Raw genomic sequence first — 23303 nt, forward strand, 5'->3', positions numbered from 1 at the left:
CGCTTTTATGCTTAAGTTGGTTTCTCGCATTTCTAAACCGATATTCTTGTTGTGATCGCTATTTTAGATTTACTTTTGCCAATTTTTCATATTTCCAACAATTAAAAATCATCTTTTTAAAAAATGTCAAGTTTTTGTTTTTTAGCATTTCATTTCCTTTTATTTTGCATATATATATATATATATATATATATATATATATATATATATATATATATATATATATATATATATATATATATATATATATATATATATATATATAGGAGGGATCAAATTACACCCGAAGAGTTACACCACGAGTTACACTCGTTCAAAAACTACATTTCAAATTAATATTTTTTAAATTCAACCGTTGGATTGAAACATAATATCATATAGATCATACCTATAAAGTTTGAGCTTAATCTATAATGATTTACTATATGATCAAGATATCCAAAGATTAACGTCAAAATGAGCTTTCATATAACGTTAATTTTGATGTAATTAAATGACATAGTAAATTATTATAGATTAAGCTCAAACTTTATAGGTATGATCTATATGATATTATGTTTCAATCCAACGGTTGAATTTAAAAAATATTAATTCAAAATGTAGTTATTGAATGAGTGTAACTTGTGGTGTAACTTTTCGGGTGTAATTTGATTCCTCCTCATATATATATATATATATATATATATATATATATATATATATATATATATATATATATATATATATATATATATATATATATATATATATATATATATATATATATATTCTTAAAAATATAATTCTTAAACTTAAACAAATAAGAGACTAATACTAAAAAAAAAAAGGTACTAGAGAGATTTATCTTTCAAGCATACTTTGAATAAGTTATTATTTTTTTAAATCCTTGCTTTCCAAGGAGAAGGCTTTTTCGATTCAAGTAAAGTTTTCCCAATGCACAAAGCATTTTTTAATAAAAGTATTTATATTATCCGAGAATTCAAAATTAGGTTTATCTTGAATTTTAATGGAAATTTTATCAACAGAATAAATTAGCCGTTTTCTCAATTGCAGAAGAACCGTTTCTCTTCCACTTGTTCAGAACAACTTCCGGTTCGTCGGTATAACCGCAAAACCGAACGGTTCACACCGGTTCTTTAACATTTCCGATCCGATAGCTGAATCAAACCGGTTATCTTAACAGTTCCCGCTTGGACCAGTACGACCAGCCGGTCCAAACCGATTTTGAAACGCTGAAACAAAAACAAGGTACAAAACTGAAACAAACTCAAGTATACAAAACGGCATGTCGTGTAATTGTCAACGCGGATGATGATACAAGGACGGTTTCTTCTCAACACTCCCTTCTTGCCCAATTTCTTCTTTCGAGGTGCAGTTTTGTCACACAACCACTGTTAGTCTCTTATTATCCTTCTTTTTCTTTTCACCATTTTATCAAACACTTGGTGGGTCATATATATGCCACTTGTGTTCATTCTTCAAATTTGAAATTCAGCAAAAAAACAATGTTTACTTTATGTGGTATTGTGTTTTTGGTGGTCAAGTTTAACCAATTCTAATTCTACATGTTGAATTTTGAGATTGTTAAAGCTATTGTTGTGTGATAGTACTGACTGAACTGAACCAATGGCACTGATGTTTCAGGAAGTTTGCAACATAATCAAAGGATTAGAAGGGGTTTATCCAAAAACATGGCTTGGAGTATGGAAAGATGTGACTTGGGTCTTGATGATAAGATTGGAGTTGTTCATCCTGCAACAGAGGCTTATGCTGCAGAGGCAGTTCAAGCTTTGAAAGCTGGGAAGGTTATTGCAGTTCCCACTGATACACTATATGGATTTGCTTGTGATGCTTGGTATGCTATTTTCATGTAACCTTGCAATTCTTCATGTTTTGTTTTCGTGAGTCTCGCTTGTATGTGTTTAACTGCTTTGTCTAAAATCTCATTCGCACTGCACATTTAGCACCAACATCTCTGAAAAAAGGCGTGCATGTGTCAATGACGTGACACCGACATGACAATGACACTTGTGATAATCATTCAAATTTTTTTCAATTTATTTTTGAATGATTAGTAATTACCTCTTATCTTTTGTTGGGGCTTATTGGCAGCCTGTTGGAAGCAGTTAACAGGATTTATGAGATTAAAGGCCGTAAACATACAAGCCCGTTAGCTATTTGTGTTGGTGACGTATCAGACATAAACCGTTTTGCTCTAACCGATCATTTACCTCATGGTCTGCTTGATTCTCTCCTCCCTGGGCCTGTCACAGTTGTACTAAAACGAGGTTTGTATGTCAAACTTTGTCTGTGTGTGAGTGTATGTGTAACTGGAAATGAGTTATTCTATGCTTGAATGTTACAGGAGAATCAAGTGCTCTTGAACGATCTTTGAACCCGGGATTTGATAGTATAGGAGTTAGAGTTCCCGATTGCAATTTCATTAGGCTCATTGCCCGTGGTTCAGGAACTGCCTTGGCCCTTACCAGTGCAAACCTAAGTGGACAACCAAGTAGTGTTTGCATCAAAGATTTTGAAAAACTATGGGAACACTGTGCTTCTGTTTATGATGGCGGGACGCTTCCATCCGGCCGTGCAGGTTCAACCGTTGTGGATCTCAGTAAACCATACAAATACAAGATTCTTAGACCTGGAAGGTATTTTGGCTAAACTTATTTTTCCTGCATTCTTTTAAAGGATGGACTATACTATTATGTCAGATGCAGGTGCTAAAATATATTTCTTCTACATAATCTTGTTTATTTAATTTAGGATGAACATTGTGGGATTTTTATATTCTAATACTTCACCATAGATATCTAAAAATAAATGATACTAGATTCATCTACCACGAACACTGTTTCAGTATTATAAAAATGTACACCGGACACAATACTATCACCACGAACACTGTTCATAATTTGAAAAAAATGAAATTAATTGAATAAAGTCACATTTTTCGGTGTTAGGCAACAAACACACATTCAATATGAAGTGCTGTGTTACATAACTTAGGTGACCTTACATCTGAAAATGTATATAAATCACAATCATCATAATTTTGAAGCCTTTGAAGTAATAGAAATGGGTCAAAACTACATGTGAGCTGCATGTTTGATAATTAAGGATGTTACTTGATTGAAAGAAACCAGTTCTTTGATTATTATGTACTACATTTGATATTTTACAAATATAAATTTTGTGTTGTCGCATACAAGTTCATTAATTGTGTTCTTGTTCACCTGGAATTTGCAGCGCAAAGGAAGAGACAGTTGCCATATTGGAGAAGCATGGTTTTGTTGAGACGGTGTAACCGCTGAAATTAGTTATGATCCATTTGTAGTTCCACGTTATAGGCGTAAATTTTCACTTGCAAAAACCAATTCTTTCGCATGGACATGCGAGAATATATATCTTCCGGCTTGCTTTTTTCTTTAACCGCATATAAGTTACGCCACAGGATCTCTGGGGCGCAAGAACTTACACTTGGCATTGTTGGAAATACTCGATGTCTAAGTTGCACTAGGCTTTGTGGCTTTATGTCATGTTTTAAAAGCTCATATATTATGTAATAGTGAATCAGTTTTTTCTGAGAACCTATCATGCTACAAAGTAATAGTGATAATTATCTCAGTTTATGAAAATGATATCAATGGGAAACTGAACAATTTTCTTAATGGTTCACTTTTGCAATTGTTCTTTACTGTTGATAAGATACATTATGACCATACTAGATTATAAATTGGTGGACTGCTGCTGTATTTGTAACATGTTAGATACATAAGGCAATCACTAGATATCGATGCTTAACCATGTTATGTTGTGCATCATGTATTACGACACTTGATAGCGTAGAGTTAGAGATGTAAACGCACCGTATTTGGGTGAATCCAACCACAATCAATCTATAGTGCAAAATCAACAAGACTCAAATCAAAGTTGAATTGATATTTGTGAGCTTCTCATGACTAAGCTAGTGGCTGCTGAACTTATTGTGTATAGAGTAGGGAATTTAATCTTTTGTTACTAATTTACTACACATCTACATGAGACTACAATGTACAGTTTATGAATATAGCTTTTCTTGCTATGGAATTTCTGTTTGTTTATTTGTACTGATATACTGATGAATATGTCCGTACTTCAAAACAAGAAAGCTTTTTGGCTTTATTTTTTTTAGGCTTGGGTGAGACAATGATTTTTTTTTCGGGTTGAAATGAAAGACAAGGATTGAGGAAATGTGTTTGTTGGTTTGTCTTAGAGTTTGATTATTGATGTATAGCAGATTGTCTAAGAGAATTTTCTGATGACTTTTCACTCGGTCGATGTTCCAACAAATAATTCTCCGGTTCTGCAACATCAAAAGTCAAATCATTCTTAAGAAACATCCTACCAAAATGGACACTGGCAGATATTGATAAAGTGAATGCATCAACTCTGGAAGTTTCCTCTTCAGGCCCTTGAAAAAGGCCTCCGATCTCAAGATCATTGCCACTTGGTAAAATATTTACTCCTACGATGAAAAGAGCCCCATCATTGCCATTAGAAGAAATTGGACATTCAAACACAAAATCCACTCATGGTGGAAATGGAAGTCTAGGTGGTGGTTCTCTGAGTGTAAGAATTTAAGCAATGCTTTCCATTTCTCGTATACAAAAAATAGTATTACACCATTTTAACCTGTTAGTTTCTTTTTGCAGAAAAAAGATATTTGACGTAAGATAGCGTGCTCTCTTTCAATGCCTGCCAACAAGGACAAAAGTCGAAGGAGGATGGATTCATTTTTTTGCATCGTTCCTTCTACTACTTGAGTAAAGGAAGGAAATGAATTGTTGAGCACGTCTCAGACAAAAGATACTGATAGAGTATATATCTTATTATTAGATACTGGTAGAGTATATATCTTATAATTAACACCTCCATCTGCTTCATGAAAAGTGGAAGAATTTTATTTTCAAAATGCTTTCTTGGTTCAAAGATTGAGAATGCTGATGATAGCTGAAGAAGAGGCAGTGTGTAAAATTTGTCTGGTTGAATTTTACAAAGGTGAACTTGCTTTGGCTCGCCAAGAATGTGCGATAAAATGTTTTAGTATAATAAAGGGTAATAAGACTTGTGATGTCTGCAAAGAGGATGTTAGAAACCTTCCTGTCACTCTATTACGCATCCAAAGAGTTTGAAATAGGGTTACTACTTACTCGAGCAAGTAGATCTAAGCTCGAAGATGTAAACAGGTACAGGCACGTCTCCCTTTTAATGTTAAAGATAGATTTGAATTGTGTGCACTATGACTTCACATAGTTATCCACATCTGGACCATTTGATCAAGATCACGCATCTAGATTTTGTTGACGGGTGTGTGGGGTCGCAAAGTTGTGACTGCATACAACCCTGATTCAATAAAGAACATTTTTTATTTCTAATCAATGAATGAGTTTAGGCTATAAGCTTCAATCTGGCGCTTCATGGATATAATTCAATCTTCAAGAATCATGAACCATTTTATTTGTCAATGTCAGCATTTTGGCCTATTTTTGTTTTCTTGAACAACTGTTGGTAAGAATAACAATCCTCCATTTGTGAACTGTCAAATATGCAATTTACTTAATAATTTTCTTAGTGTCTATTGCACAAAATAGTTTCCGTCTTTCTAAAATAGCCATTTAAAATAGCTTCTGAATTTCTCCTTTTTGCAGGTTACAAAAATGAGAACTGGTGCAATTGCCATATCTCTTTCATTTTCCGGTGTACTAGGTCTGCTCTCCTCCATGACATTATCAACCATTATTTTCTTAACAAGTATTATTGTAGGTTTTTTTATTTGTGGTACTTAATTTTTGCTAATTTCATTATTTTCATGATACTCTTGCTAGGTTGAATTTCACTCATGCCAACCCTCATTTTGTTTAAGTTTGTGTCCAGTGAAGAGCAGCTTCATATGGATTTATGCATATCCGGAGTTTGCTCTTGTTCTCTTCGCCGCATATATTTTACTCCTCAATAACCGATTTTGCTGTTAACTTTATTCTTATTATCTGTAAACACGCCACATTCGGGTGAAATCTATAATGCAAAATCAACAAGACTTAAATCAAAGTTGAACTAATACTTGTGTGCTTCTCATGCCAAAGCTAGTGGCTGCAAAACTTGTTTGATATAAAGCAGTTTTTCCACATCTCTATTGTGGAGTGTTAATTATGGAAGAAACGCTGATAATTATAATACATTACATTATTAATTTACTTCAATCTAGGAAATATAGGACAATAACTAATATGCACAAGTCTATGACATTTCAGTTAACTAAAACTAGTACTTTGATATTCATTTTCAAACATAAGACAACAGTTCAAATATGCCTAAATTGTATTTCAGAAAGCGTTTTCGGTATAGATTGGCTAGAGTATAAATTTTTCTTATACTTTTTTTAAAACTCAATCATCAAAAGGCTTAAAACAATTTTTTTATTTTATTTTAGATCTCTATAAACAACAACCCATGTACACTTCTGGAAAAGAATGAGCCAAAAAAATTAAAAAAGATTGGGGGTAGCTCTTCCCGCCACTTAACGGTGAAGAGTCACCCTAAAATTGTCCTTTGATAATTTTTGAAGTACACATTCAAATTCATCAATTTCAAACCAGAACACATTTTAATTCACATATTTCAAATCATAACACAATTTAAGTGAGATACACTCCAATTCCTCAAAATCTAGTCTAGAAGTGTATCTTTGAAATCACCTATACAATAATATTGTTTAATATCACAATGACAAAATACCCATTTTGATCCCTTAACTTTACCCATAGGTTCAGTTTGGTCCCTTAACTTTAATGGCAAAATATTCATTTTGATCCCTTAACTATACCCATAGGTTCAGTTTGGTCCCTTAACTTTTTTTCGTGCCAAAGTGATCCTTTAACTTTTCAATAGAAGCATATGAGTCCCTTCCGTCTATTCCGTTAGTCAAAGTCTGTTAAAAGTTTTAACAGACTTTGACTAACAGAGTAGACAGAAGGGACTCATATGTATCTATTGAAAAGTTAAAGGACCACTTTGGCACGAAAAAAAGTTAAGGGATCAAACTGAACCTAGGAGTATAGTTAAGGGACCAAAATGGATATTTTGCCTATCACAATTCAATGACAAATTTGAAAGTGCAGTTTCGGACTTGTCAAGCGGGAATTAAAAGAAACACTATTTTGCATTTCCGAATTTATCAAACGGTAAATTTAATAAAACAACACCTTACATGTATATTTCACGCATGGTCATACCACCATTATATGGTGGCTTGTTTATATATGAAAAAAGATAGTTAATTTGGAAATGTACTTTCGAACACACCCCATTTTCTAAAAAAATTGTTAACATGGGTTAATTTAAAATTGTATTTTCATATACACCCGAATTTAGTAACGTGAAAGGATTAACTCAAAAGTCAATCTCTGAAATATTCTCTTAGACATGATTGAGTTTCTTAGGTTTAAATTGATCTAAAACTTGTATAAATATGAGTGTCCCTCATGTTGTTAGCAAAATCACACAAAAATGTCTCAATATTTATATCTCGCTTTTGTCTACTTCAATAGCGAGAAGCTCCCTCTTGAATTTAGGTTCACTGAGATCACTCATTCTGTCAATCTAAAATCCACACTAGAGAATCTATTGCGCTACCTAGACAATCGAAGAGTTGTGAAGCTCTATTATCGTTCACCCTCGATTGACAATGAAGGAAAGATACAATTCAATAAGTTTGAGCTGAAGACAGGTGAAGATTTAACTGTTATGTGGAGTACATTTCACCGTTACGAAACAAATGTCTGATCCAGGTGGATGCGAAGGTTGCGAGATCGAGCAAAGAAGATATTCTAAAGATGTTGAAACATTCTCTACCATTACTTGGTGATGAAATGTAATGTTAGATTTACGTTAAGATTATCTATGTAATGTTACGCTTTTATGTATGTCATAAAAATGATTAATGCTAATTTATGTTGTTCTTCCCATTCTGCATGTTTTTGGTTAATCAAACGCAACAATGTCTAAATAAATTGTTCTAGATTTATTCTGAGTTTTTGGTGTGTTCGAAAATACATTTTCGTATTTTAGAGACATTTATAGTATTTCAGCGAGATGTGTGAGCACCACTAAAGATGCAATAAGTAATGTCCAAAATATTAGGGAATCTCTTAATGCACCATATATGGTGCAAAAGCCTATGCAAAACTAAAAATGACTCTCTATTTTCGAAAATACATTTTTGGACGCACCTTTTGTATCACACACAAACGAGAAAAAGTGGTTTCACCCTACAGGAAAATTATTTTTTTCCGGAAATACATCTTCGTAATTTTGATAAAATAAATTGTCAATTGACCATTACAGGGAGTTATTCGGAGATGTACGTTCAGATAATTCAAGCGGGAATTCAAAAATCTATTAGTTTTGCATGTTAGGTTATTCCGGAGATGCATTTCTGAAAAAAAAATCAAATTTGTTATTGCTAAAAACGGTCATCTGCATGATCAGAGTTCATTTTCATTTTTTTTCCATAAACCCTCTCCAAACACCCATGCATTCTCAATATGATTTTTCACTCCAAAACTCCATTATTGTGTTTTATCAAATCAAAAGGAGAAAAAGTAGTTGGAATTTATGGTAAAGTTCATCCATTTCAACCCTCATTGCTCACATTAATCATGTGAACTCATCCGGAAGTTTATCTCTGAATTTTATGTGAACTCATCCAGAGATGCAGTTCCGAAAACTGTCTGTGCTAATCTTCCAACAATCTGTTTACTATTTTGGATGTTTCTTAGTATTTTATGTTTTTATTTTCATTAGTTATGGTGCATCCCGATGTTATCCCTAAACATATTATGTCTCAGGATACTTCACTTGTAGTAGTGAAGGAGATAGATATTGGCAACCAGTTCAAAAATGAACAAGAGTTTGAATTTCATGATCGCATGTTGTAATGGATTCGTATAAAGGCAATCAAAATGGAGTTTGATGTTGTAATCAGAAGGTCAGATAATGGCTCGGATATAAGAAGTGCATTTGTGACATTGACATGTGAAAGAAGTGAAATATAGACCTCCCTTCCGAAATTTCAAACGAGAAGATATCGGCTCAAGAAAATGTGAGTGTCTATTTAAGTTGAGTGGTTATAGGTTGGAAAATAATAAATGGAGATTTAATATGATATGTGGTTTACCTAACCATAATTTGTGTGAAAAGTTAGCTAGTCATCCAATTGCATGTCGTCTCATGCCAGAAGAGAAAGAATGTGTTTCTGACATGACATTAAATTTGGTGCAACCCAAAAACATACTTGCAACCTTGAAGCTTAAAAACCCAGGAATATCGCAAATATCAGAAAAGTGTACAACAGGCGCTATCAAACAAAATTAACGCTTATGGGGGATAGAATCGAAATGCAACGCCTCTTGAAACTCCTAGATGATAACAATTACGTATCTAGGCACCAAAGATGCAAGGATGGAGTAATAGTTAGAGATATATTTTGGACTCATCCTGATTCCATAAGTTCAACAAGTACATGCTTCCGTTATTGGAAATTGTTGGAGTTACCTCAATTGAGAAGACTAATTCTGTCGAGTTTGCATTTCTAGAGTGCGAAAAAAAGGACAATTTTGCTTGGGCTTTAGAGGTGTGTCGGACAATGTTGAAGGACCAAGAAAAAATGCCGAACGCCATTGTTACCGACTGCGATACTGCTTTAATGAATTAGGTTGCAAAGGTATTTCCTAATTCTTATGTATTACTTTATAGGTATTACATTACAAAGAATGTAAGAAGTTGAGTTAAACTCGCGGTAAGGACAAAAAAGATAGAGGTCGAAGATGGAGAAATGGTCAAGAAAGACGTTATAAAGTAAAAAAATTCTAGATTTTCATGATTTGACTTTTAAACATCTTCATCATTTGGAGTTTCATCATCTAACTCCACTTTATCTTCTTGTAGGGCCTTAACTTTGTTAGCTTTATCTGTTGACTTAAGGGAAATGGATTTGACCTTCTTGAAAACTCATTTACATCTAGTTTAAGTCGGTGACTCTTCAAATAGCTTTTGAGTTGATCTTGTATCAATTTGTTCTAATTTTTAGGCTCCTCAGTATCTATTAAATTGGGTCTTCATATGACACGAAAAATTCTAAGAGTTTTCTTCACATGGTTTGTGGTATTTTAACTCTTGTTTAAGACCTGAAATTTAAAGACTAAAGTTTGAAACCTCAAAAATATGATTTCAATGTTTTCATTATCCTTCATCTTGAACATCGCATTCTGTTAAAATAAAAACTTAACTTTGGCTTTTCTGATTATCTTATCTCCTTCATAGGTGCTTACTAGAGAATCATAAAGTTTTTTGGCAATTAATAAGAAATTTCTTGAAAGAGATAATGTTCACCATTATGCTTCTGGCTTTATGATGAAGTTTGTATTTCTTCTTATCATCAGGTAATGGTGATTTCCTGTATGTAGCAACACTGTCTAGGTTGACAAGTATACTATAACCATTTTCTAACATTTTGAAGGTGGAAAAAACACACGAATGAGGAAAATAAAGAGAATAAGGGTAGATAATCACACTCATAAAAGTTATACTAGTTCAACCCATCAATTAGAGGCAAGTCAAGTCTCATCACACTTGAGAGATTTCCACTATAATCACACTTAATTACAAACAACCCCTTAGACAATTCAACCTTAGATTACAATGATGTTTATTTACAACAACTCATTCAAAGTGATAAACTCAAATAAAGCTTGGTTACAAATGTTAGTTTTCCTAAAAAAATGAATAATACATCAAAAACATTCTCCACTCCATATAATCATAGACTTTCTCAAAATCAGACCTTATACATAATAAGTTCCCTTTTCTCATCATCATCCACCACTTCATAAAAAAAATATTGTAAATTTAAAAGAACAAGAATGATTGTGTTTATTTCTTATGTAAGGATATAAACATTGTATATTATTCATATACAGCATTAACTATGATCTAGTATAATTGACTGTAACAAAAAATACAGTAAAAGAACAAGATAAATGATTGTGTTTATTTCTTTCTTTCTTTCTTATGTAAACACATAATAGTCAAAATTAAGAGGAGGATTGAACATTTTGTTTCAGGCTGTGCTCATCAAGCCAAGAAATGATATCATTAAGAACTTGAATTATTGTATCATCAGGCTCACCCTCAATTAGAGCATGGCAAGCATCTTTGTAAAGCTCAAGTTTCTTGTCTGAAGAAGTTGATTTTTCATACAATGCTTTGCTCACTGATGGATCAGTCACAGTATCAGCTTCTCCATGAAGGATTAGTAATGGTAGAGTCACCTATAATCATAATCATTCATTCTCAGTCATTAACAAGATAAGTTTCTTTAGACTTAAGAGACAAAAAAAAATAGATAGATAAGAAAGAAGTTGAGAACATACTTCTTCCAACTTTTGTTCGATTTCTTCGGTAATTTTAAGCAGTTCTACCGCGGTGCGCAAGCGCGGTTTATCCTTGTAACTAATCACGTTATATTCCGTCTGCATAGTTATTAGATATGTGTCAAGTGTCAAGCGTCAAAAATAAAAAATAATGCTTGGAACGAAAGATATCTTAGAATTTGAGTTGAGTCGGTAGACCTGTTCCCTTTTCTTTGGTTCTCTAAATGCCGCGTCTCCTAAATCTTTCGTTGGAACTAACTTCTTCTTTGGGAAAACATTTGCCATAGCGGTTAGCATATGGACAACCAACTTTGGAGGAACCATGTTCTCCGAGATCTACGCAAAGTTTTTAGGTTAAAGCTAGTTTATAAACAAATGGCATCAAAAGAAGTTTTAAGTAGGATTGTGTTTGAGAAAAAGTACTTTACACATTGGTGCACAAAGAATTGCACCATTCCATGCTTTTGGTTGTTTAAGATGTGTCTTCAATGCAACAGCTCCACCCATTGATTGTCCAAAAAGAAAACTTGGAAGAGATTTGAACTCTGGATTTTCTGCCATACAAATAATAGTCATTTCACAACGGTTTCCGAGAGGAGGGTTGTAAACAATGTTTTAGAAAATAGACTGGACTAATCAGTTCAACCAGTTGAAACGAGAACGGTGATCTAGATAGTACAACAACCAACACGGATTGAACATGGTCAAACTGTAGTTGGCTCAACCGGTCTTATTTTTTTTACTTGTCATATACCGCTCGTTGAACCTATCGAACTATGATTCAGAGGTCTCATTAGTTTGATCTTTGGTCTTATTTTTAAAACATTGGTTATGAAGTACCTTTGATTTTGGAGTACTGCTCAACGACATCATCAACAAGCTTATCGAAACTTGGAATATATCCATGAAGACCTTCTGAAAGACCGAACCCGGGATAATCCATAGCGAAAACTCCATATCCAGATGATGCAAGTTTTCTAGCTATTCCTGCAAATGGTTCCATCATGAAACAGTTTAGTTGCTAATCATCAAAATAACTGAAATAAGTTACTTTTATAGCTATTAGTTCTGAATACCAGTTACATGCCTTCAAAGAAAAAAGTGCAAGTATCTGCATATCCATGACAGAAAAAAACTGTTGCTTTTGGCTTAGATTCTTTAGGAATCCAACTTTTCCAAAAGATCTCTATGCCTCTTGAGTTCACCTCATAAGTCTGTTTGATAGCATTCAAATTAAGTTATCATATCACATTAATTACAAAGAAGAACAATCATTGGTGTGTCTAGTATAGACATGTTTCTATGTCCGACACGACACTACACACCAAAGATGAGTCTGATATCAAACAAGAATCTTTGTCTGACACCAGGGTCGCCGTCTTTCAGGACGTACAAGGGTGACTACCGTACAAAGTCTAAAATTTGTCACGGATAAGCCAAAGTTAAATAGGGCATTTATAAAATATTAGTCACAGTTAAGTCATGGTTAAATAAATCTCTAATTGTTTTGTCATGGTTGAACTGTGACTAATATATACCTCTAAAACTAACACAATACGATACCAACATATATGAAGGAAAAAAAACATTTCAAACTAATAAATTTCTTACCTCCTTCATTTCTATTCCATCACATGGAGTCTGCAATGCAAAACAGCAGAGCATAAAATCATTAAATATAAATATTTCAAACATATTCAAAGTCAATGTATTAACTCCACCTCACGTAACAACATCAATCAACATAATCTCAAACCAAACATGTTACATTAAAACAATAAATATCCTCAAAAGTGTCTCATAAATACTCAACACAACATCAACAACTAGATTCAGTTTTCCCAGAAATAAAAAAAAATTTATTAAATAAAAAATTAAACCAAACAAACTTTTAAAAAAAAAGGGCTTCATTTATTTAATTATTCATCAATTTCATTATTCCAACGACAAAAGAAAAACCAAAACAAAAGAAAAGACACATACCTTAAACAATATATGATCAATATTAAGCTGAATATCCTTAAAGGCTTCACGAGCTTTTCTTCTAGCATCAACTTCATCTTTATTTGAAACCAAAAACTTGTGCAATTTATCATCAACACCTGCTAACCTCATCATGTTTGAGAATTATTGATTTTGTTTGATTTAATAACCCAGAAACCAGAAACAAATGAAACTAAATCTGATACACCTTATGAAAAATTTATATATATGTAAAATATAATAATAATAATAATAAAAAGGTAATGGGAAAGGAATATATATTTTTATAGTAAAAAAACAAATATTCTGTTTGGTTTGTTCTTGCTTTTGAAATAATACCAACTATGAAGTTTCGTGGATTATTACAAATATTGATTGATTTTAATGACTGGTTTTTTTCAGAAACAAAGTGAAAGAGGATCCGAAAAATAAGGTAAATCTGTTTTAGGAATTTAAATAAAAAAATATTATGAAAGGAAAAATACAAAATATCTTTTACCTTATTATCAAAAAAACGACAATTATAAACGTGTAAGAAACTTGGATACTCTGAACCATAGATTATTAAATTAAAACAAACTATCAAATTATCAAACAGTCAAAATATTAGTATATCAAATAGATGCGGTCGAAAAATATATACTAAAAATATTAATTTAACTTAACAATAAAGAAAAGTATTTGCTTGATTTCCACTTTTTGTGTCAAAGAAAGTTTATTTTACACAGGTTGTATTTGACTAAGCCACTAAGGTTTGAATGAGAAAAGTATGCTTTTCTAAAAAGACAAGGAACAAAGATAAGTATTCCTTCTGGAATTATTTTAAATAATTTGATAATTAAATAGTTTTTTTATTTTTTTATTATTATTTTGAAAAAAAATTACATACCATTTATATAAAAATGCAGGTAATGTTAAAACAATTTCAATTTAATTTAAAATCAATTTAAAAACAGTATGTATCTGGAAATCAATTTACATTTAAAAACCGACTTTACATTTTGAACTCTATTATGATCAAGTTAAAATATAAAAAATTTCAATTTATTTTAATTTTCATAATATTGCAGGAAAAAATTATTTTCAGTTTTATTTCTCATTTTAAGAAAAAAAAACTAGTTTTAGAAAAAGAAAATTTTATTTAAAAAATATATATATATCTGTTGGGTTTGGTTGAAAATATATATGTTAGAAGAACTTCCACATCGCTTAGTTTTGTGAAGAAAGAGAGAGTCTAAGACTATATAAAGGATTCAAGTTCTTCTTTACAAGATGCACCAATCAAAAACACTTTAAGCTTGTATTTGACTTTCTTTATTCTTTTATGCTCTTGTATTAGAGTATGGTGAGATATAGTTAAATAGTTGTTTTGGACGGTGTGGGTGTACTGGGGGTCTGGGGTATTTAAGAGTATATTATATGTTGTAACAATTTTCACATAGTGTTATTCTCTGGTTGTCTATAGACAACGGCCATGGTTTTTTCTTCGGTTTTGGAGTTTCCACGTTAACCTCTTGCGTTGTTATTTTGTTCCTCCTTTTTCTCTATGTTTGTTATTTTTTCCAACAATAGAGCTTTTTGGTTCGATCCGGGGATAGGAGTTATTAGTATGCTCTGTGGTTGCAGCTATGTCTGATTTTCCAAACCAGAAAAGAAGGGTAGCGTTGTGAAATAGTTGTTGAGTTGTAGTCACAAGTTCCGCTGTATAGTTTGGATTAGAGAAAATTGATGGAAGGATTATTTTTTTACTTGTAAAAAGTTCAAGTCAAAGATGCGTTGATAAAATCAAGATTACACAATGTGCAAGATTATGTCGGTGGTTGAAGAGTTTCCTACCAACAAGGAAGTTATACCATAAGTTTTTCAACCTGGTTTTCGGCATGTGAAAATTCTTGGAGTGGTTTAGCTTCAAGTGAAATTTATTCTTCATGATAAAGTATATTATTGTCGGTGAAGACAATGTGAAATTCTTGAAGTGGTTTATCTTCAAGTGAAATATATTTTTCATGAGAGAGTATGATAGTTTTTAAAACTATGATTGTCGGTGAAGACAATGTGAAATTTTTTGGAGTGATGTAACTTCAAGTGACTATACTCTTTATGGTGAAGTATGATTGTCGGTGAAGACAATGAAAGTTGATGTATTATTTTTAATCAAGGTGGAGATTGTTAAGATTGATTAAAAATATACATGTTGATACTTTTTATGGTGGAGTATGATTGTCAGTAAAGACAATGAAAGTTAATGTATTATTTTCAGTCAAGGTGGAGATTGTTGGGTTTGGTTGAAAATATATACATTGAAGAAGTCCCACATCGCTTAGTTTTGTGAAGGAAGAGGGAGTCCAAGGCTATATAAAGGATTCAAGTTCTTCATTACAAGATGCGTCAATCAAAAGCACTTTAAGTTTGTATTTGACTTTCTTAATGCTCTTGTATTAGAGTGTTGTGAGATGTGGTTAAATATTTGTTTTGGAAGGCATGGGTGTACTTGGGGCCAGGAGTATTTGAGAATATATTATGTGTTGTAACAATTTTCACATAGTGTTATTATCTGGTTGTTTATTGACAAGTGGTGGTTTTTTCTCCGGTTTTGGAGATTCCACGTTAATCTCTTGTGTTGTTATTTTGTTCCTCTTTTTTTTCTATGTTTGTTATTTTCCCAACAATTTTCAGGAAAATTAATTTAATTTCTGATTTTTTTTCAATAACAAAATTTGATTTTCCGATGTTTTTTTTGGGAAAAAAATTAATTTCATATATTATTTTTATTTTTAGAAAGAAACAATACTTTCAGTTTTTTTTATTTCAAAATATTAAGAATTATATTTTCCAAAAAAAATTAGTTTTTGATGTTTTTTAATTTTGAAAAAAAATCAAAGATTTCTTTAAATAATATTTTTTTAAACAATTACTTAACACTTTAAATTGGTTTTTTACTTTGGGTTTGACTAAATTGTTTATAATATATGGTTAGGTTTATTAACCATTTAAAGAAATTTTATTTTTTTTTATTCAATGCAAATTATTTTGGTATATGATTCACTTATATTTTTGCAGATCCTTAATTCGATTTATCGAAGCACCAATTTTTTTCTCTTTCTTTTTCTACTCATTAAATTATTCAAAAAATTCTTGAATTCTCTTTAGAGAATTATTTGAATTTTTCTTTGTTTAAGTTGAAAAATTATAAGTACTTTTTTACTCTATTTGGAGAAATATTTGAGAAATTATTTTGAGTGGTGAAATGACCATTATTGAACTCCACTTTGATAATTATTTGAATTATCCTTGTTTGAAAAATTATAACGACTGGTTTTTATATCAGCTTCTACTAGTGATACTTATATCATATTCGAGTGGTATTTGTAATATCATATATGTAATTCTATCACTATAACAAATCTTTTTTATAAAAAACTTTCACTCCAGTCAGAAAAAAAATTGAGGTATTATGCCAATGCGCATCATATTTTATTTTTTTTATATAAAAAAAAACATATTTCCTCTATTTTTAATAAAACGAGGGGGGAAACAAATTAGGACACTCTTCGAATCTCTTTTAAAAATGTTTATGTTTTTATTTGTTTGTAAGTATACTAAATGATCTAACCCTTCGATTTTCTTAAAAATCGAGATATATTATATTTTACTATAAAAACACTCGTTAAACATATTTTACCCTAATCTTATCCTATATGTTGTCACCCCAAACTAGTTAGCAACATTCTTTGGGATGGATTGCAAAATAAAAAAAAAAATCTTCTATATTCTTCTACCCTTGAACAAAATATTTTTTTCTACTCTTGCAATCTATCTCACATAATGATTTTGATGTTGTATTTTTAGAACAACTCTCTGTTAGAGATTTGTTAAAGAGTGTTAAAAAAATTCTCTATAATAGATTACAAGTACAGAAAATTATTCATGCTTTCAAGTAGGGGTGGCAAAACGGGCCGCCTGCCCCGCCCGCCGCCCACCCCGTCATATGTCTGCCAAAAAACAAGCGGGGTGAGCATGCCCACCAAGTAAAATGGACATAAAAGTCATGCCCGCCCCGCCAAGATGGCGGGTTGGCGGGCGGCGGGCTTACCCGCCTATTTTTATTTATACTTTTTTTAATAGATTAATAGGCTTTTTATTACCTTTTAATTAAATTTTTCACTTATTTAACAAATTTACTTAAAAAAAATATTATATATATTTATAAATAAATATATAAAATAAACCATTAAGAATTACAATTACTAGAACTAACTAAAAAAAGAGTGAGTTTTGGAGGAGGGGCGGGCTTTGACGGGTGGCGGGCTTTGCCGGGGCTAGTATGGCAGGCGGCGGGTTTTAGCGGAACGGGCTTTAGCAAGCGGCGAGTCTAAAATCCCAAACCAACCCGCTATTTTTTAGCGAGTGCGCGGGCCGGGCCGGCGGGCCATGGCCCGTTTTGCCACCCCTACTTTCAAGTTAATCAAAGAAGACTATTCAACAGTTTTAACAGTAAATTTAAACCACTTGATTTTTTTTCAAAAGCTAAATTATTCAATCTTGCATGACTATATGATTTAATATTGAATCATCAACATCCAATTTTTTTTTATTCCTTCATCTTCTTCTACATGTTTATCAACTCCTTCATCATCTTCATAGTAGAAAGCTCATAAATCTAAAATTAATTATTTTTTTTTTGAAAAATACATTAGTTGAGATAAATAAAATTAATAAAACTATTTAAAATTTTTTAAACATAAAAAAAATCTTTAAATTTATTTTAACAAAATATATAATATAATAAAAAATAATTTAAAAAAACTGATACAATAGACCCGTGATTTTTTGTTCAAACTCTTAAACCAAATTAATCTTATATACAAATTAAAAACATTTTTAATTTAAACTTTAATATCCTCAAAATATATTGAGATTTCTTAATTTGGATCACCAATAGTTATCTAAATAAACTTAAAAAAGAAAAAGCAAAAATGCATATAATATTCATAGTTAATTTAATAAACGTTATACTTATATATGTATATTCTTCTGCATGGTTTTTTAAGTACTAGGGGTACTGTACTAGTAGATTGCTTCAAAAACAAGTGTTGTACAATTTAAGTATTGTACTTAAATTTGTAAGCATTGCTTCCTCGTGGGAGTGAAAGCTATATGTCGGAGACACAATAAGTTGCACTGTGTCCACTAAGTAAAGAGAATGATCACATCATGTGTTTGTTTCAATGGGCCCTCTAAAACTATCCAACCATGGAAACCTCAACCCCCATCCCACTCCTCCCTACCCCCAACCTGCCAATTTTGGTGGAGTTTTTAGATATGTTTGCTTTTTCTTATTGTAAGGTTATTGCTTTTTCTTATTGTAATTTTGGTGCATCTTATTGTAAAACACCATTGATTGGAGGAGGATTGGAAATAGTGTTGTAAGTGAGTGAATGTGGGAATCATGCATGAATAGTTTGAATTTGTTATTAAATTTTGAAGTTAATTGATTCATTTACTATTAACTCTCAACTGGAATTATTCTCTTTGAGCTTTAAATGAATATGTCAAAAAAGAAACTATCTCTTCCATCTATAGATTTCTTGATATTTTTTAAGTAAGCTATTGAACTAAAAAAATGTGCATATCTTGTAAAAAATAAAGCAGAAAGATAAGATAATTTTGCAAAAAAAATTTATTTTAAATGATTGTGTACATTTCATAAGGCATTATTTATAGACAAGATTAAATGTACTCCAAAAACATCATGGCCTAAAGAATTCAGTCTCGCACTCGATTATTTTTTTATTAATGTGTATGTTTTTTCCATTGATGGATATATGTGGCACCCCATGCTTGAACTGTTTTTCTTCATTTTTGTGTTTTTTTTCTTTCCTTATCCTTGCGTGCAACCTTGCCTCAAAATGTGACTCCTTAATGACAGCTTCTTTGGTTAGTGGTGCTATAAACATGAAACACAAGAAAAATGATGAATTCTCAAGTCACACATGCTTTTGATTGCTTTTGACACTCCTATGTTCTGCGTAAACCTTATTCAGCTTGAGAAAGACTCTTTTAATTTGTATTTGATTATTTTATATTCGACTACCATATATTTGGCGGCTTGTCATTCTCGGCTAAAAACTTAACTATTTTTAGGTGTCAATAAATGTTCTTTTGAGAGAGGTTATTGGTAAGTGCCAAAATACGTTAAATACATAGACAAGAAGTCATATGAAAAACCCTTGATTTATTAGTGAAAAGTGATAAAACGTTTGTTTGGAAGTTTTAACTACGCATTTATGAAATACAGGCAAAAATATCAAGAAATCAACAAAAACAACACAAGAGACCAAGCCAATACTTTTCCCAACAATTCAAGGCTCGCTAAGCCAATAATATAGATGCGCTTAGCAAGCACTAGCAGTTATGAGACTTCAGGGTTAAGTTACTTAAGGTGAAACAAGGGTTTGATGGCTGAGCGACCTTGAGTAGTTCGCTTCGCGAGCATAAACAACAAGACTAGGCCTACGATAGCTGGCATGACTTAACATAGAAGAAAGTAGGCGCGCTAAGCAAGATTGAATGGTGCCTGGCCTTCATTTGAAACACTCAATCATATCCAACACAGTTCGAATCTAGAGGGTATGGTCACATTCGGTGGAATTCAAGGTGGTTCCTTAGCGTAGCTAGGTTCACACAATGAATCACAATATCAGAGAATAGGAGAGGAAGATCAAGGGAGAAAGTGTTGTCTAAGGAATCCGTCTATAGATGCTTTTTCAATATCCTTTTCCTAGGGCTTGATTGTAAAGCTACGATGAGTAAACATAACTAATTTTCTCTTTTGTTGGGGTTAGATGTAGTTGTCATGTTACTTATGTTTTAATCCGGACCATGGCATTCTATGTAAATCTTCTTAAGTTTTAATAATGGTGAATTTTTCGTTCTAAATGCTTGTTTTGGATTAGCTACCTAAAACATGTTTTCATGGTATGGCTTCATATTCGAAAGGTACTGGTCATTACTAGTTTCAAGTTTATCATATATTGAATACTAAAGTCTAGACATATATTTAGATTTGATATCCACACGAACAAAGATATTGGTAAAATGGAATGCTAATATCTGAATTCACTGTTGAAATTTAATGCTGACGTATTGGATAATAGGCTGAGAGATCCTCTATTATGTAATAAAATTGATCTCACATTATTGACTCAAACATGAGTTGTGATGATAGCAACATGCGGTAATATTAAAAATTGGCTAGAATTTCATTACAAGTCAAGGATGCTACATAGGAACAAGTCAATGAAGTCTAACCCCAACAAAGTTTTCCCATAGTTGTAACACTGCAAGTTTATTTTCTGTTATCTTAACTTCCAAGTATTCGCCAAACAATTAATCTTCTGAAAAACCAAATTTATTGTAATATAAACTATTGAACAATCTTTGAAACATAGTTAATCTCTATGAAGACGATAAACTGCACTTGTTATATACACTATAACAATAATATGTTGCAATAGTGGAAGATGATGAGATGTAAGTCATAATTACTATGTGAATAGTGTTATCATTATGTTATAAAAAGGAAAAATATTTTTTGTGAACCAATCTTGGCTTATGAATGAATGGAACACACATTAAACACGGATGGTTCAATTATTCAAATGAAAATCTTGACCTAATCGAAAGATGAACCCCTTCTACAAATAACTTTAATTGAATTTCCACCTTACATTTGTTATTTACTTTCTTCGTTGTTATCTGACTTCTTGTTCACCTATTTAACACCCTCTTCAACCTTCTAGATTATTTTTGAGCACTTTATCTTATTCCGAACAAACCAACTTCACCATGTCTTCTCTTGATTTCCAAAACCATTCTTGGAGCGATGTTGTTTATGACAAATCCATCCCAAGATCTTTTTCTCATATCTCATGTTTTTAGTTGGCATTAATTTGATATGCCTATTTTCCATGGGGCATTCTACATCATTTAATATCACATATTCAACACCTCTACTGCTGATAAAAGTGTATGAAAATGTGTGTTGTATCTAGTTTCCATCGTATTGTTGACTAAGAACTCCATATTTCTTTGAATTATTTTATTAATTACTTAGTTTAACTAACTCAAAATGAAACTTCCAAAGGTCAGGGCTGGAAAAGACGGGGTTTATATGACATAATCATGTTGTTCAAGGTAGATGTGATGTTCAAAGTGGATAATTTGTATGGTTTCTTTGGCTATTGGATCATAAGTTATAACATTTTTGTCTTTTCTTTAAGATGACCCCTACCATTTTTATGTGGCTTTAGTTATTGCTTCTCGATCAACTATCTTGAGGTTCCAACAACCTACGATAAATCAATTCTAAAATTAGGATTTCATATTTTGAATTTCCCTTCTTGTTACTCAAATTTAATGGAACATGATAGCAAAACTTTCGGCGATATCATAGATTCATAGCACAATGCATTTTTGTTGTTGTTGGTTCAACGAGTTTTTCCATTGTATTATTTATGTGGTCATTGTCCACGAGGTGTAGTTGTATGTTATTCTTAATTTCTTTCATTTTACCATTCTCTAGATATTATTTTTGATTATCTAAAAGAAAATAATTTTATAAAGAACGTAAGTGAGACCATTTGGTTTCTCCAATTTTTGTTTAACCTTTTCTTTCTTGAATTTATTTATGACAAATTTGCTCCTAACTCTATTTCTATTTATGAGCGAGTCTTTGCGGACATCTTATTTTCTACGTATGTAAGTCTAATTTTACATTTCTTATGGCCAAATAGTTTTATTTTTAACCCATATTTCAGCCCATTGAATTTCAATCTTATTTTAGAATATGGTATGTTATTAAATATGGTTAGAAATATTTTATAAGCAATATGTCAAACAAGATGTTATTCCATGTTAGGATACATCTTATTTCTAAATGGTCAAGTCACTTTAGTAGAAAGTAACATGTTAGGCATAATTTTCTACATAATACGAGACATCATGTCTCGCTTTGGGTTGCTTCACGCGCAAGATTGGTTGTAGTAATTCTCGCACATGTGATAATTTGTTTTCTTATATTCCATCAGAGACCTGATTGCTTTTGCACATTTTAGATTAAGAAAAAAGATTCAATCTAAATCTGCTTTAGCAAGATTGAATTTGTATATTCAAGAAATTCATATTTATTCAAGATTTGCAATCAACATTATTGAAGATTAATCCCACATGCCTTTGAAGGTAATGGAGTTTTCAAGATGTAACCTAGTGGAATTTGTAGTTGGACTATTGTTGTAATTTAAGGAATCATTCTCCTTTGTGAAGACTCAGACCATGCATTACTAAACTTGGTGTATTTTATTGTTCTTGATTCTTTTGTTTATTTTTATGTAATACTCTATTATTGATTAGGATAATATAGTATTTGAGTTGTATTATTGTTCCATCACTCTTATACTTTTGTAATTCTCCCAACATTTATGAGTGTTTGAATCAAAGTTAGAAGGGTCTCAGATTCAGGGGGAGCATAGATCTAAGTTAACAGGTAGTATTAGGAAAAGAGACATTAAATTATGAGAGTTCGAATCAGGACAATTTGTGTTAGAACATAGTTTGGTTCTATATCCTTGTAATAGTTTTGATGATAACAAACATGTAATTTTAATAAGAACAAGTATGAACTCTAATCGTATATGTCATATATGGAGAAACATGATAGAAGTTTTGAAGCACTCTAAGAAGAAAATAGAGTTATGAAAGTGATTTCTCAGAAGCAGAAGGCTGCATTGAGAGAAGTTTAAAAGAACAAGAAGTTCTGAACATTGAAGAGAAGTTTACAAGAAC

General features: G+C 31.7%; 2 protein-coding genes across 3 annotated transcripts; one reads left to right on the top strand and one right to left on the bottom strand.

Annotated features, from left to right (window-relative positions):
- Nucleotides 1-1031: 1031 nt before the first annotated feature.
- LOC131652968 (uncharacterized) lies at nucleotides 1032-4617 on the top strand. Of its 2 annotated transcripts, none has more exons than XM_058922969.1 (5): nucleotides 1032-1369; nucleotides 1645-1855; nucleotides 2113-2288; nucleotides 2366-2657; nucleotides 3256-4617. In XM_058922969.1, exons 1-5 carry the CDS (start codon nucleotides 1309-1311, stop codon nucleotides 3311-3313), a joined length of 798 nt encoding a protein of 265 aa, XP_058778952.1. In that variant the 5' UTR covers nucleotides 1032-1308; the 3' UTR covers nucleotides 3314-4617. The 2 variants fall into 2 exon arrangements, with proteins under 2 accessions (XP_058778952.1, XP_058778953.1); XM_058922970.1 differs by having other exon boundaries at nucleotides 1037-1393.
- Nucleotides 4618-10968: 6351 nt separating this feature from the next.
- Nucleotides 10969-13885, bottom strand: LOC131647437 (caffeoylshikimate esterase-like). The gene is made up of 8 exons (XM_058917326.1): nucleotides 13461-13885; nucleotides 13089-13118; nucleotides 12565-12691; nucleotides 12318-12464; nucleotides 11901-12031; nucleotides 11676-11813; nucleotides 11478-11576; nucleotides 10969-11375 (listed from the first exon to the last, which is right to left on the bottom strand). The coding sequence occupies exons 1-8, from the start codon at nucleotides 13593-13595 to the stop codon at nucleotides 11139-11141; spliced, it is 1044 nt and encodes a 347-aa protein (XP_058773309.1). The 5' UTR covers nucleotides 13596-13885; the 3' UTR covers nucleotides 10969-11138.
- Between the last annotated feature and the right edge of the window lie 9418 nt (nucleotides 13886-23303).

This window comes from Vicia villosa, linkage group LG2 (genome assembly GCF_029867415.1).
Source record: "Vicia villosa cultivar HV-30 ecotype Madison, WI linkage group LG2, Vvil1.0, whole genome shotgun sequence".
In the NCBI taxonomy this organism is placed as follows: Eukaryota; Viridiplantae; Streptophyta; class Magnoliopsida; order Fabales; family Fabaceae; genus Vicia; species Vicia villosa.